General features: G+C 42.2%; 1 protein-coding gene across 1 annotated transcript in view; it reads left to right on the top strand.

Annotated features, from left to right (window-relative positions):
- LOC106570940 (atrial natriuretic peptide receptor 3) overlaps positions 1-6,752 on the top strand; it is a 68,442-nt gene extending 61,690 nt beyond the window's left edge. Inside the window, exons 6-8 of the mRNA XM_045695442.1 lie at positions 299-419; positions 4,488-4,572; positions 6,028-6,752. Of these exons, the coding sequence (XP_045551398.1) occupies positions 299-419; positions 4,488-4,572; positions 6,028-6,139 (318 nt within the window). The 3' untranslated portion in view covers positions 6,140-6,752. The remainder of the gene's footprint in view (positions 1-298; positions 420-4,487; positions 4,573-6,027) is intronic.
- The last annotated feature ends 8,836 nt before the right edge of the window (positions 6,753-15,588 follow it).

The following is a 15,588-nucleotide window of genomic DNA, read 5'->3' as shown; positions in this document are numbered from 1 at the left end:
TCGTATAGAATGCCAATCGGCTTATCAAATGCCCCCTTTCTAAATGATGTTCATAAAGGACTGTACAGCTTCCATAGAATGTTATCTGGCTTATCAAATGCCCCCTTCTAATTGATGTATGTAAAGGACTGTACAGCTTCCATAGAATGTTATCTGGCTTATCAAATGCCCCCTTCTCCTCCTAGTTGACCTTTTCTAGTTCAACTTCTCAATCTGTGGGCCCTATTTGAGATTGACAGCAGTAGTTTCCCCTGTGTTTATTATTGGTGTGTAACTACCATGGTGTGTGTGTTCTCAGACGGTGTGTAACTACTATGGTGTGAAGGAGAGTTTCCAGATGCTCCCGGGGTTCAATCCTGACCACTTCACCCTAAGAGGACTACACAGGGTCTCCCACGCAGACCTGCCAGACAAATCATGTAAATTATCTCTAATGATCTGTAATATATCTGTTCTATATATCTGTCTCCACCACACACCAACAAACACAACCCCTGTCTCTGGCGCTCGAACCCTGTTTATACCTGTCGCTTAAATGCACCCTTTGTTTTGATCTTGTCCACATTCTGATTGCGATCAGGTCTTCCCGACCAGCTCCGGAGATAGGCGGGCACGCATTGTGTCTGGATATCAATCACATGTAAACAGATATGGATGATCAAACCACTTAAAAATCATTATTATACCTACCTCTAATATCTTTGACAGGTACCGCCATTGACTAATGGCATCAGTAATTGTGTTAAAATAAATACATTCATACAATATTTTGTATATATCCATCTATATATCCACCTCACTCCCAGATAGATAAATAGTACTGCCAGGAATTACACAGTCAAATGGAACAAATAACTACATTTTAAATAAGGGACAGTACAAATGAAACATTTGTGACATTAATATTGAAAGAATGTACAACAACAAATCAATACCAGTAATATACTATCTGTATGTGAAACATTTCAGTCATTTAGCATCCGCTCTTATCCAGAGTGACTTACAGTTCATGCATTCATCTTAAGATAGCTAGGTGAGACACAGTCAACTATACAGGACACGAATATTCCACTCCATCTAAACAACGGATATATATACACTGCTCAAACACTTAAACAACACATCCTCGATCTGAATGAAAGAAATAATCGTATTAAATACTTTTTTCTTTACATAGTTGAATGTGCTGACAACAAAATCACACAAAAATAATCAATGGAAATCCAATTTATCAACCCATGGAGGTCTGGATTTGGAGTCACACTCAAAATTAAAGTGGAAAACCACACTACAGGCTGATCCAACTTTGATGTAATGTCCTTAAAACAAGTCAAAATGAGGCTCAGTAGTGTGTGTGGCCTCCATGTGCCTGTATGACCTCCCTACAACGCCTGGGCATGCTCCTGGACAGTCTGTGGTGCAACGTGGCGTTGGTGGATGGAGCGAGACATGATGTCCCAGATGTGCTCAATTGGATTCAGGTCTGGGGAACGGGCGGGCCAGTCCATAGCATCAATGCCTTCCTCTTGCAGGAACTGCTGACACACTCCAGCCACATGAGGTCTAGCATTGTCTTGCATTAGGAGAAACCCAGGGCCAACCGCACCAGCATATGGTCTCACAAGGGGTCTGAGGATCTCATCTCGGTACCTAATGGCAGTCAGGCTACCTCTGGCTGGCACATGGAGGGCTGTGCGGCCCCCCAAAGAAATGCCACCCCACACCATGACTGACCCACCGCCAAACCGGTCATGCTGGAGGATGTTGCAGGCAGCAGAACGTTCTCCACGGCATCTCCAGACTCTGTCACATCTGTCACGTGCTCAGTGTGAACCTGCTTTCATCTGTGAAGAGCACAGGGCGCCGGTGGCGAATTTGCCAATCTTGGTGTTCGCTGGCAAATGCCAAACATCCTGCACGGTGATGGGCTGTAAGCACAACCCCCACCTGGGGACGTCGGGCCCTCATACCACCCTCATGGAGTCTGTTTCTTACCGTTTGAGCAGACACATACACATTTGTGGCCTGCTGGAGGTCATTTTGCAGGGCTCTGGCAGTGCTCCTCCTGCTCCTCCTTGCACAAAGGCAAAGGTAGCGGTCCTGCTGCTGGGTTGTTGCCCTCCTACGGCCTCCTCCACGTCTCCTGATGTACTGGCCAGTCTCCTGATAGCGCCTCCATGCTCTGGACACTACGCTGACAGACACAGCAAACCTTCTTGCCACAGCTCGCATTGATGTGCCATCCTGGATGATCTGCACTACCTGAGACACTTGTGTGGGTTGTAGACTCCGTCTCATGCTACCACTAGAGTGAAAGCACCGCCAGCATTCAAAAGTGACCAAAACATCAGCCAGGAAGCATAGGAACTGAGAAGTGGTCTGTAGTCTCCACCTACAGAACCACTCCTTTATTGGGGGTGTCTTGCTTATTGCCTATCATTTCCACCTGTTGTCTATTCCATTTGCACAACAGCATGTGACATTTATTGTCAATCAGTGTTGCTTCCTAAGTGGACAGTTTGATTTCACAGAAGTGTGATTGACTTGGAGTTACATTGTGTTGTTTAAGTGTTCCCTTAATTTTTTTGAGCAGTATATATCGTCTGATTTTAAAACACACCTAAAATCTATGAACAGAAATGTTTTACACACACATGAAGGTACCCATAAGCAATCATTTCTGGTTAAAAACACACAAATGTGAAAAATATACTGTAGTAATCCAGGTGCATGCGCTCCAGCAGGTATATCTCACTGGTCATCCCCAAAGCCAACACCTCCTTTGGCCGCCTTTCCTTCCAGTTCTCTGCTGCCAGTGACCGGAACGAATTGCAAAAATCGCTGAAGCTGGAGAGTTATATTTCCCTCACTAACTTTAAACATTAGCTATCTGAGCAGCTAACCGATCGCTGCAGCTGTACATAGTCCATCTGTAAATATCCCACCCAATCTAACTACCTCATCCCCATATTGTTTTTATTTACTTTTCTGCTCTTTTGCACAGCAGTATCACTACTTGCACATCACCATCTGCTCATCTATCAATACAGTGTTAATCTGCTAAATTGTAATTACTTCGCTACTATGGCCTATTTGCTACTATGCCATTTGCACACACTGTATATAGACTTTCTTTTTTCTATTGTGTTATTGACTGTACGCTAATCTGTCCCATGTGTTACTCTGTGTTGTTGTTTGTGTCACGCTGCTTTGCTTTATCTTGGCCAGGTCTCAGTTGTAAATGAGAACTTGTTCTCAACTGGCCTACCTGGTTAAATAAAGGTGAAATAAAACAATTAAAAAAGGTGGATGTACTGTAGTAACCCAGGTGGATATACTGTAGTACTGTAGTAACCCAGATGGAACCCTGACCTGTTCACCGGACGTGCTTGTTGCACCCTCGACAACTACTATGATTATTATTATTTGACCATGCTGGTCATTTATGAACATTTTAACATCTTGACCATGTTCTGTTATAATATCCACTCGGCACAGCCAGAAGAGGACTGGCCACCCCTCATAGCCTGGTTCCTCTCTAGGTTTCTTCCTAGGTTTTTGGCCTTTCTAGGGAGTTTTTCCTAGGGAGTTTTTCCTAGCCACCGTGCTTCTTTCACATGCATTGCTTGCTGTTTGGGGTTTTAGGCTGGGTTTCTATACAGCACTTTGAGATATCAGCTGATGTACGAAGGGCTATATAAATACATTTGATTTGATTTGATATACTGTAGTACTGTAGTAACCCAGGTAGATATACTATAGTAACCCAGGTGGATATACTGTAGTACTGTAGTAACCCAGGTGGATATACTGTAGTACTGTAGTAACCCAGGTGGATATACTGTAGTACTGTAGTAACCCAGGTAGATATACTGTAGTAACCCAGGTGGATATACTGTAGTACTGTAGTAACCCAGGTGGATATACTGTAGTACTGTAGTAACCCAGGTGGATATACTGTAGTACTGTAGTAACCCAGGTAGATATACTGTAGTACTGTAGTAACCCAGGTAGATATACTGTAGTAACCCAGGTGGATATACTGTAGTACTGTAGTAACCCAGGTGGATATACTGTAGTAACCCAGGTGGATATACTGTAGTACTGTAGTAAACCAGGTGGATATACTGTAGTAACCCAGGTGGATATACTGTAGTACTGTAGTAACCCAGGTGGATATACTGTAGTAACCCAGGTGGATATACTGTAGTACTGTAGTAAACCAGGTGGATATACTGTAGTAACCCAGGTGGATATACTGTAGTACTGTAGTAACCCAGGTGGATATACTGTAGTACTGTAGTAACCCAGGTGGATATACTGTAGTAACCCAGGTGGATATACTGTAGTACTGTAGTAACCCAGGTGGATATACTGTAGTAACCCAGGTGGATATACTGTAGTACTGTAGTAACCCAGGTGGATATACTGTAGTACTTTAAATACCGTTAGCCTAACTAATAGCCTCCCTCTTCTTCTCCAAGCAGGTGGTCTAGGAGTATCTGCTCTTACTGGGATCATAGTGGGAGCCCTGCTGGGGACAGCACTCCTCATGTCCTTCTACTTCATCAGGTAAAACAGCACATATTATGTTCAGTACTGTCTGTGTGGCTCAGTTAATACGAGTTGATGTTGGTTTCCTACTACAGGGCTGATATAGTAAGAGTGGATGTTGGTTTCGTACTACAGGGCTGATCTAGTAAGAGTGGATGTTGGTTTCCTACTACAGGGCTGATCTAGTAAGAGTGGATGTTGGTTTCCTACTACAGGGCTGATCTAGTAAGAGTGGATGTTGGTTTCCTACTACAGGGCTGATCTAGTAAGAGTGGATGTTGGTTTCCTACTACAGGGCTGATCTAGTAAGAGTGGATGTTGGTTTCCTTCTACAGGGCTGATCTAGTAAGAGTGGATGTTGGTTTCCTACTACAGGGCTGATCTAGTAAGAGTGGATGTTGGTTTCCTACTACAGGGCTGATCTAGTAAGAGTGGATGTTGGTTTCCTTCTACAGGGCGGATATAGTAAGAGTGGATGTTGGTTTCCTACTACAGGGCTGATCTAGTAAGAGTGGATGTTGGTTTCCTACTACAGGGCTGATCTAGTAAGAGTGGATGTTGGTTTCGTACTACAGGGCTGATCTAGTAAGAGTGGATGTTGGTTTCCTTCTACAGGGCTGATCTAGTAAGAGTGGATGTTGGTTTCCTACTACAGGGCGGATATAGTAAGAGTGGATGTTGGTTTCCTACTACAGGGCTGATCTAGTAAGAGTGGATGTTGGTTTCCTACTACAGGGCGGATATAGTAAGAGTGGATGTTGGTTTCCTACTACAGGGCTGATCTAGTAAGAGTGGATGTTGGTTTCCTACTACAGGGCTGATCTAGTAAGAGTGGATGTTGGTTTCGTACTACAGGGCTGATCTAGTAAGAGTGGATGTTGGTTTCCTTCTACAGGGCTGATCTAGTAAGAGTGGATGTTGGTTTCCTACTACAGGGCGGATATAGTAAGAGTGGATGTTGGTTTCGTACTACAGGGCTGATATAGTAAGAGTGGATGTTGGTTTCCTTCTACAGGGCTGATCTAGTAAGAGTGGATGTTGGTTTCCTACTACAGGGCTGATCTAGTAAGAGTGGATGTTGGTTTCGTACTACAGGGCTGATCTAGTAAGAGTGGATGTTGGTTTCCTACTACAGGGCTGATCTAGTAAGAGTGGATGTTGGTTTCGTACTACAGGGCTGATCTAGTAAGAGTGGATGTTGGTTTCCTTCTACAGGGCTGATCTAGTAAGAGTGGATGTTGGTTTCCTACTACAGGGCTGATCTAGTAAGAGTGGATGTTGGTTTCCTTCTACAGGGCTGATCTAGTAAGAGTGGATGTTGGTTTCCTACTTCAGGGCTGATCTTGTAGGAAACTATAGCAGGAGGCCCCATTTCACTGTAAACAAGAATCTGTGCACAATTACTGACCTGGCCTAAAGGAGAAGACAGACGATTTAAACCCTTCTCAAAGCCTTTTGTCTTGTTCCTAACAGGAAGAACTACAGGATAACCATTGAGAGACGCACGGCGAGGGAGGAATGTGACATTGGGAAGCATCGTCAGTTACGAGAGGATTCTATCAGATCTAACTTCTCAGCAGCGTAGAGCATCACCACGGTTACCATCCGTTGCTCCTGACGTTCCCGTTCCAGGGAAGCAAGAAGCAGCGTAGCGCGGAAGGAAGCACCATGGGAATGTTTTTAAGACTCTACATACGCTACACGCCTGTCAGAGGAGTCATGCTATTTAAAGAAAGACATACTGTCATTTATATGTGTTTTTAAATTTTCTCTTTTAAATTTTTTTTGACTTTCATAAACTCAGGAAAGTTCCAATCACACAGCAGCACCACTTTCATCTCTGTTGAAATATATCTGTAGGTGTCTTCTCCCCTTAAGAGGGCCAGTACAGAAGACATTAATAGTATAATATTATGTTTTCACCTGTTTTTATAACAAACAGTGCAAGCCGTTTTGACCATGTAAAAAAAGCATTTGCACTCCATACAGGGTTACAGTAACAGCAGAGAAAACAGGGATCAATAAGCCTTTGAACTTCATTGGTACAGGTCAGATCAGAGATAACATGTCAGATAAAGGATAACAGGTCAGATCAGAGATAACAGGTCAGATCAGAGATAACAGGTCAGATCAGAGATAACCGGTCAGATCAGAGATAACAGGTCAGATCAGAGATAACAGGTCAGATCAGAGATAACCGGGGTTGATAAACAGGTCAGATCAGAGATAACAGGGGTTAATAAACAGGTCAGATCAGAGATAACAGGGGTTGATAAACAGGTCAGATCAGAGATAACAGGTCAGATCAGAGATACCATGTCAGATCAGAGATAACAGGGGTTGATAAACAGGTCAGATCAGAGATAACAGGGGTTGATAAACAGGTCAGATCAGAGATAACAGGGGTTAATAAACAGGTCAGATCAGAGATAACGGGGGTTGATAAACAGGTCAGATCAGAGATAACAGGTCAGATCAGAGATAACATGTCAGATCAGAGATAACAGGTCAGATCAGAGATAACATGTCAGATCAGAGATAACAGGTCAGATCAGAGATACCATGTCAGATCAGAGATAACAGGGGTTGATAAACAGGTCAGATCAGAGATAACAGGGGTTGATAAACAGGTCAGATCAGAGATAACAGTCTTGTTTAGCATTCTTACAGCTTGGGGGTAGAAGCTGTTCAGGGTCCCGATGGTTCCAGACTTGGTGTATCGGTACCACTTGGTGTACGGTAGCAGATAAAACAGTCTATGGCAGTGCTCTCCAACCCTCTTCCTGGAGAGCTACCGTTTTCACTTCAATCCTAATCTAGCACACTGGATTCTAATTCAACTGGGGTTGGAGCAAAAACCTGGGGGAGGGAAAGCCCTGGTCTATGGAATGGTCCACACTAAAGGGACCATCCCAACGCTACTTCAGGAGATTTGAGTCTTTGAACTTCGGATTACACCATTTTGGTATCTCTGCAGTGATTTGATTCTCAATCAACCAATCAAGTAAATTATAAAGTATTGCACTTTGCAAAGTAAAATTCTCTGGTAAAAACCTTGTATCTACTTTAATTATTTTCTAAAGTAAGAGTTTTCAAGAGATAATTTTTTTAGATTAAATATGGTATTTCTGTAATATGCCCTTCCCACAGTAGTATACTGTATATTGCAGTATATGATGATTCTGACACAACTACGAAAAACAGACTGGTTTCTTCTGAGATGAAAATTAACATCTATTTCTCCTCTGCATCTCTGATACCTGTTATTTCACTATATATATATATATATATATATATATATATATATATATATATATACAATTGAAGTTGGAAGTTTAAATACACCTTAGCCAAATACATTTAAACTCCGTTTTTCACAATTCCTAACATTTAATCCTAGTAAAAATGCCCTGTCTTAGGTCAGTTAGGATCACCACTTTTTATTTTAAGAATGTGAAATGTCAGAATAATAGTAGAGAGAACTATTTGTTTCAGCTTTTATTTCTTTCATCACATTCCCAGTGGGTCAGAAGTTTACATACACTCAATTAATATTTGGTAGCATTGCCTTTAAATTGTTTAACTTGGGTCAAACGTTTCGGGTAGCCTTCCACAAGCTTCCCACAATAAGTTGGGTGAATTTTGGCCCATTCCTTCTGACAGAGCTGGTGTAACTGAGTCAGGTTTGTAGGCCTCCTTGCTCACACACGCTTTTTCAGTTCTGCCCACAAACTTTCTATGGGATTGAGGTCAGGGCTTTTGTGAAGTGCACCAGTCCCTCCTGCAGCAAAGCACCCCCACAACATGATGCTGCCACCCCCGTGCTTCACGGTTGGGATGGTGTTCTTCGGCTTGCAAGCCTCCCCCTTTTTCGTCCAAACATAACGATGGTCATTATGCCCAAACAGTTATATTTTTGTTTCATCAGACCAGAGGACATTTCTCCAAAAAGTACGATCTTTGTCCCCATGTGCAGTTGCAAACTGTAGTCTGGCTTTTCTATGGCGGTTTTGGAGCAGAGGCTTCTTCCTTGCTGAGCGGCCTTTCAGGTTATGTCGATATAGGACTCGTTTTACTGTGGATATAGATACTTGTGTACCTGTTTCCTCCAGCATCTTCACAAGGTCCTTTGCTGTTGTTCTGGGATTGGTTTGCACTTTTTGCACCAAAGTATGTTCATCTCTAGGAGACAGAACGCGTCTCCTTCCTGAGCGGTATGGTCCCATGGTGTTTATACTTGCGTACGGTAGTTTGTACAGATGAACGTGGTACCTTCATGCGTTTGGAAATTGCTCCCAAGGATGAGCCAGACTTGTGGAGGTCTACAATGTTTTTTCTGAGGTCTTGGCTGATTTCTATGGATTTTCTCATGATGTCAAGCAAAGAGGCACTGAGTTTGAAGGTGGGCCTTGAAATACATCCACAGTTACACCTCCAATTGACTGAAATGATGTCAATTAGCCTATCAGAAGCTTCTAAAGCCATGACATAATTTTCTGGAATTTTCCAAGCTGTTTAAAGGCACAGTCAACTTAGTGTATGTAAACTTCTGACCCACTGGAATTGTGATACAGTGAATTAAAAGTGGAATAATCTGTCTGTAAACAATTTGGGGGAAAATGTCATGCACAAAGTAGATGTCCTAACCGACTTGCCAAAACTATAGTTTGTTAACAAGACATTTGTGGAGTGGTTGAAAAACGAGTTTTAATGACTCCAACCTAAGTGTATGTAAACTTCCGACTTCAACTGTATATTTTGGGAAACTATAGAATCATCAAAGTGATATGTGTAAATTAGTTATATTTATGTATTTTAGTATAATAATAGAAATCTGAGATAAAATATACAGACTCACGTATTTAGTACATAGTTAAGAAAACATCTGATATTAATGCATTATGGGGGATATCAGATGCATTATTAGGGTTAGATGGCACTAACCTGTCGTTATTACTCCTGGTTCACAGGGACCCTTATGTTCTCCTCTTCCTGGGCAGTAGGACCGTCTCATTGGCAATATGGTGTAGATAGATTTTATTTGTTTTATTTCATTTTTATGTGGGGGGGGTGGGTCTGCTCTAATTTAAATCATGTCCTCAATTAATAACGCTTGTAGCTAGTTTCTAAGCAACAGTTTGGTGAAAATGAAAAGCGTGGAAAACTATTCTGAAATGAAACCTCCACTTGACTCTTTTTTTTAAATTATCAGCCGTGAACGCAATCAATTATAAAATCCATGCCTTTGTTGACACAAAAATAAAAGGCATTTAAATAGAGCTTAATGTGATACTATAATAACTACGGCCTGTCAGCTAGGTGTTGGAGCGTCATGTGATACTATAATAACTACGGCCTGTCAGCTAGGTGTTGGAGCGTCATGTGATACTATAATAACTACGGCCTATCAGCTAGGTGTTGGAGCGTCATGTGATGCTATAATAACTACGGCCTGTCAGCTAGGTGTTGGAGCGTCATGTGATACTATAATAACTACGGCCTGTCAGCTAGGTGTTGGAGCGTCATGTGATACTATAATAACTACGGCCTGTCAGCTAGGTGTTGGAGCGTCATGTGATGCTATAATAACTACGTCACGTCAGCTAGGTGTTGGAGCGTCATGTGATGCTATAATAACTACGGCCTGTCAGCTAGGTGTTGGAGCGTCATGTGATGCTATAATAACTACGTCACGTCAGCTAGGTGTTGGAGCGTCATGTGATGCTATAATAACTACGGCCTGTCAGCTAGGTGTTGGAGCGTCATGTGATGCTATAATAACTACGTCACGTCAGCTAGGTGTTGGAGCGTCATGTGATGCTATAATAACTACGGCCTGTCAGCTAGGTGTCTGAACGAGAAATAATGAAATGGAAATGTTAATTTGAATAATTTAATTTCAATCTCAGTTTTAATTCCTCTTCCTCCTTTGGAATGATCTTAAAGGTTTTGTTTTTCGAAGCTTGTTTCAGACATTGAAAATCATCCTCATTCCCTCTAAACATGTAATTTTGGCGGCCGTTTGGGAGTTAAATGTTCTAGAGACATGTTAATAACACGGTATATGGCATCAGTTGGAAAACTCATAATTTGAAAAATTAGTCTGGCAAGCATTGCCAATCAGAGGCCAGTCAAGGCTGGTGTTGGGGGAACACAGAGGCCAGTCACTGCAGGCCTTGCAGAAGGTAAATACATCCACCCAGTTTATTGGCAGCCATGCGGTTAAACCAGGGCCAATACTGGGTGATTCAAATGACATGATACTGATTGGAACCTTTTAAACTGCCGTAGTTAAATGGGAGACGCATCATCCAATCAAATCCCACTCATTGCAACAACATCACATGCAGGGGCTTTCGAGGTTTTCCTCCCAACTCTAAACTGTTTTTGTCATACACCAATGTTAAGCTCCATGCGTAGTGTGTAGTACGTAGTACGTAGTATAATAAATACATCCACTCAGTCCCAAATTGTTCCCTTCTGAACAGTTATTGGCCTATTTCAAACTCCATTGTAAAATATACTTGATAATCAATCAGTAGTACATTCCCGAAACCAATTTTTCACTACAATGACTAGTCGTTACAGCACATCCATCAAGAAATGATCAAACATCAACTCTGACTTCCCTGAACACCCAGTAGGTGTGTTCACAAACCATCTCAGAGTTGAGGTGCATACTGACTTCCCTGAACACCCAGTAGGTGTGTTCACAAACCATCTCAGAGTTGAGGTGCGTACTGACTTCCCTGAACATCCAGTAGGTGTGTTCACAAACCATCTCAGAGTTGAGGTGCGTACTGACTTCCCTGAACACCCACCAGGATACAGGTCAACATATCTGACCCCAACCCTAACCCACCAGGATACAGGCCAACATATCTGACCCCAACCCTAACCCACCAGGATACAGGTCAACATATCTGACCCCAACCCACCAGGATACAGGTCAACATATCTGACCCCAACCCACCAGGATACAGGTCAACATATCTGACCCCAACCCACCAGGATACAGGCCAACATATCTGACATTATCGAAGTGTTCCAGAGGAAACATTTCCCTTTGTCATTTGTTACAAACCATACTAGTCCTCCCACAGAGACAGACAAAAAAACAGACACACAGACGGACAGAGACACACAGACGGACAGAGACACACAGACGGACAGAGACACACAGACGGACAGAGACAGACAGACAGACAGACAGACAGAAACAGACAAAACTGTGATCCTAAACGTCTCCGTCTTGGAAAATGGCAAATAGCTTTCAATTGTAATATGTCATCAGGAGACAATCGTTAGGAGGACTTCCTGAAACGATGTCGGTACACGTTACTTTAGTTGACTCTCATCTTCTCACAGACCCCATTGAGGTGAAAAGGAAATGGGATTTACATTTTCTAAAGGAACCCAGTTGTGTAAGCATCCACTATCCTACACCAAATGCATACACAAGCTTCGGGCAGCAGTCATTGGGTTAACTTCCTAAACAATTTGGGGCCGTTACATATAAAATACCTGTCTAACACCCCTCTCAAAATGGACATTTCACAGTGAATTAAAATCGGTTTGTATCATAATTAATTATATATAAAAGCTACATGAAGCTAGTGATGAGGACATGTAGTGATGTAAGTAAAGTATCTGCATATAATGTGTTAGTGTTATTTATGGTTTTACCTTTTTTTTGTAGAAATGTAATATGTCAGTGTTTTATTTAACCCCCTGTTTTGTGTAATATACTGTATTATTTTTGAGATGACACATTATAAAAAAATATCTGCCTTTTTACAGATTATACATGGCTTTTTAAGACATATATGTCAGAAATGTAACTTATGTACATTGCCAACATACATTGTGTGTATATATATATATATATATATATATATATATATATATATTCAACATACAGTGTATCGAAATATATATATATTTATATATATTGACAAATAAAATGTAAAAAGTAGCTTGTCCTGTTGTTCCTTATTGTAATAGATTTCCTTGGTGTCGCTATAGATTCTCTCCATAAAGGACTCTACAACTTGGAAAGAACGCTATTTGGCTTGTCAAATGCCCCCTTCTCCTCTTACATGACCTTCTATAGCACAGCTCGATAACCTTCGGGAACTTTGGACTGTACTGCAAGGGGACTAGACTGTACTGCAAGGAGGCTGTCCTGCAACGGGACTAGACTGTACTGCAAGGGGACTAGACTGTACTGCAAGGAGACTAGACTGTACTGCAAGGAGACTAGACTGTACTGCAAGGAGGCTGTACTGCAACGGGACTAGACTGTACTGCAAGGGGACTAGACTGTACTGCAAGGAGACTAGACTGTACTGCAAGGAGACTAGACTGTACTGCAAGGGGACTAGACTGTACTGCAAGGAGACTAGACTGTACTGCAAGGGTACTAAACTGTACTCCAAGGAGGCTGTACTGCAAGGGGACTAGACTGTCAAGCTCCTTAACATTAAATTGTTTCACCTTTCAAACAAGCAAGCAGAAAATATGCTCAGCAGCAAGTACCTTAACATGTAGACATGACAGAAGCATAAACAAATGTAACCTGTCAGGCTAGATGGACAACAGAGGGAATGCTTGAGTCCTTCCTTAGTGTTGCAGCACTAGGGGTTTAGGGTTCAGGCGTACATTCCTCATGGACTCCAGACTAGCAGTGTGGGTAAACAAGCCGGGACGGAGAGGTTGCCGTGTGAACACAGGTCAATCCTGCCAAGACAAACTAACGCTGACACACCTTACCTGAGCTGAGCTGTCCACTACACTTAACAGAGTGGTCAACAACTTCCTACTGTCCACTACACTAAACAGAGTGGTCAACAACTTCCTACTGTCCACTACACTAAACAGAGTGGTCAACAGAATACTTCCTACTGTCCACTACACTAAACACAGTGGTCAACAGAATACTTCCTACTGTCCACTACACTAAACACAGTGGTCATCAGAATACTTCCTACTGTCCACTACACTAAACAGAGTGGTCAACAACTTCCTACTGTCCACTACACTAAACAGAGTAGTCAACAGAATACTTCCTACTGTCCACTACACTAAACAGAGTGGTCAGCAGAATACTTCCTACTGTCCACTACACTAAACAGAGTGGTCAGCAGAATACTTCCTACTGTCCACTACACTAAACAGAGTGGTCAATAACTTCCTACTGTCCACTACACTAAACAGAGTGGTCAACAGAATACTTCCTACTGTCCACTACACTAAACACAGTGGTCAGCAACTTCCTAATGTCCACTACGCTAAACACAGTGGTCAACAGAATACTTCCTACTGTCCACTACACTAAACACAGTGGTCAACAACTTCCTACTGTCCACTACACTAAAGACAGTGGTCAACAGAATACTTCCTACTGTCCTCTACACTAAACAGAGTGGTCAACAGAATACTTCCTACTGTCCACTACACTAAACAGAGTGGTCAGCAACTTCCTAATGTCCACTACGCTAAACACAGTGGTCAACAGAATACTTCCTACTGTCCACTACACTAAACACAGTGGTCAACAGAATACTTCCTACTGTCCACTACACTAAACAGAGTGGTCAACAGAATACTTCCTACTGTCCACTACACTAAACACAGTGGTCAACAACTTCCTACTGTCCACTACACTAAACAGAGTGGTCAGCAACTTCCTAATGTCCACTACGCTAAACACAGTGGTCAGCAACTTCCTAATGTCCACTACACTAAACACAGTGGTCAACAGAATACTTCCTACTGTCCACTACACTAAACAGAGTGGTCAATAACGTCCTACTGTCCACTACACTAAACAGAGTGGTCAACAGAATACTTCCTACTGTCCACTACACTAAACAGAGTGGTCAGCAGAATACTTCCTTCTGTCCACTACACTAAACACAGTGGTCAACAGAATACTTCCTACTGTCCACTACACTAAACACAGTGGTCAACAACTTCCTACTGTCCACTACACTAAACAGAGTGGTCAACATAATACTTCCTTCTGTCCACTACACTAAACAGAGTGGTCAACAGAATACTTCCTACTGTCCACTACACTAAACAGAGTGGTCAACAACTTCCTACTGTCCACTACACTAAACAGAGTGGTCAACAGAATACTTCCTACTGTCCACTACACTAAACATAGTGGTCAACAGAATACTTCCAACTGTCCACTACACTAAACACAGTGGTCAACAACTTCCTACTGTCCACTACACTAAACAGAGTGGTCAACAGAATACTTCCTACTGTCCACTACACTAAACACAGTGGTCAGCAGAATACTTCCTAATGTCCACTACACTAAACAGAGTGGTCAATTACTTCCTAAAGTCCACTACACTAAACAGAGTGGTCAACAGAATACTTCCTACTGTCCACTACACTAAACAGAGTGGTCAACAACTTCCTCATGTCCGCTACACTAAACACAGTGGTCAACAACTTCCTCATGTAAACTACACTAAACACAGTGGTCAGCAACTTCCTACTGTCCACTACACTAAACAGAGTGGTCATCAGAATACTTCCTACTGTCCACTACACTAAACAGAGTGGTCAACAAATTCCTACTGTCCACTACACTAAACAGAGTGGTCAATAACTTCCTACTGTCCACTACACTAAACACAGTGGTCAACAGAATACTTCCTTCTGTCCACTACACTAAACACAGTGGTCAACAACTTCCTACTGTCCACTACACTCAACAGAGTGGTCAGCAGAATACTTCCTACTGTCCACTACACTAAACACAGTGGTCAACAGAATACTTCCTACTGTCCACTACACTAAACAGTGGTCAACAGAATACTTCCTACTGTCCAATTCACTAAACAGAGTGGTCAACAGAATACTTCCTACTGTCCACTACACTAAACACAGTGGTCAGCAGAATACTTCCTAATGTCCACTACACTAAACAGAGTGGTCAACTGAATACTTCCTAATGTCCACTACACTAAACAGAGTGGTCAACAGAATACTTCCTACTGTCCACTACACTAA

The sequence above is a fragment of the Salmo salar genome, chromosome ssa15 (genome assembly GCF_905237065.1).
Source record: "Salmo salar chromosome ssa15, Ssal_v3.1, whole genome shotgun sequence".
NCBI classification, from domain to species: domain Eukaryota; kingdom Metazoa; phylum Chordata; class Actinopteri; order Salmoniformes; family Salmonidae; genus Salmo; species Salmo salar.
The sequence above is the reverse complement of the archived record's forward strand: the minus strand, read 5'-3'. Positions and strand labels throughout refer to the sequence as shown.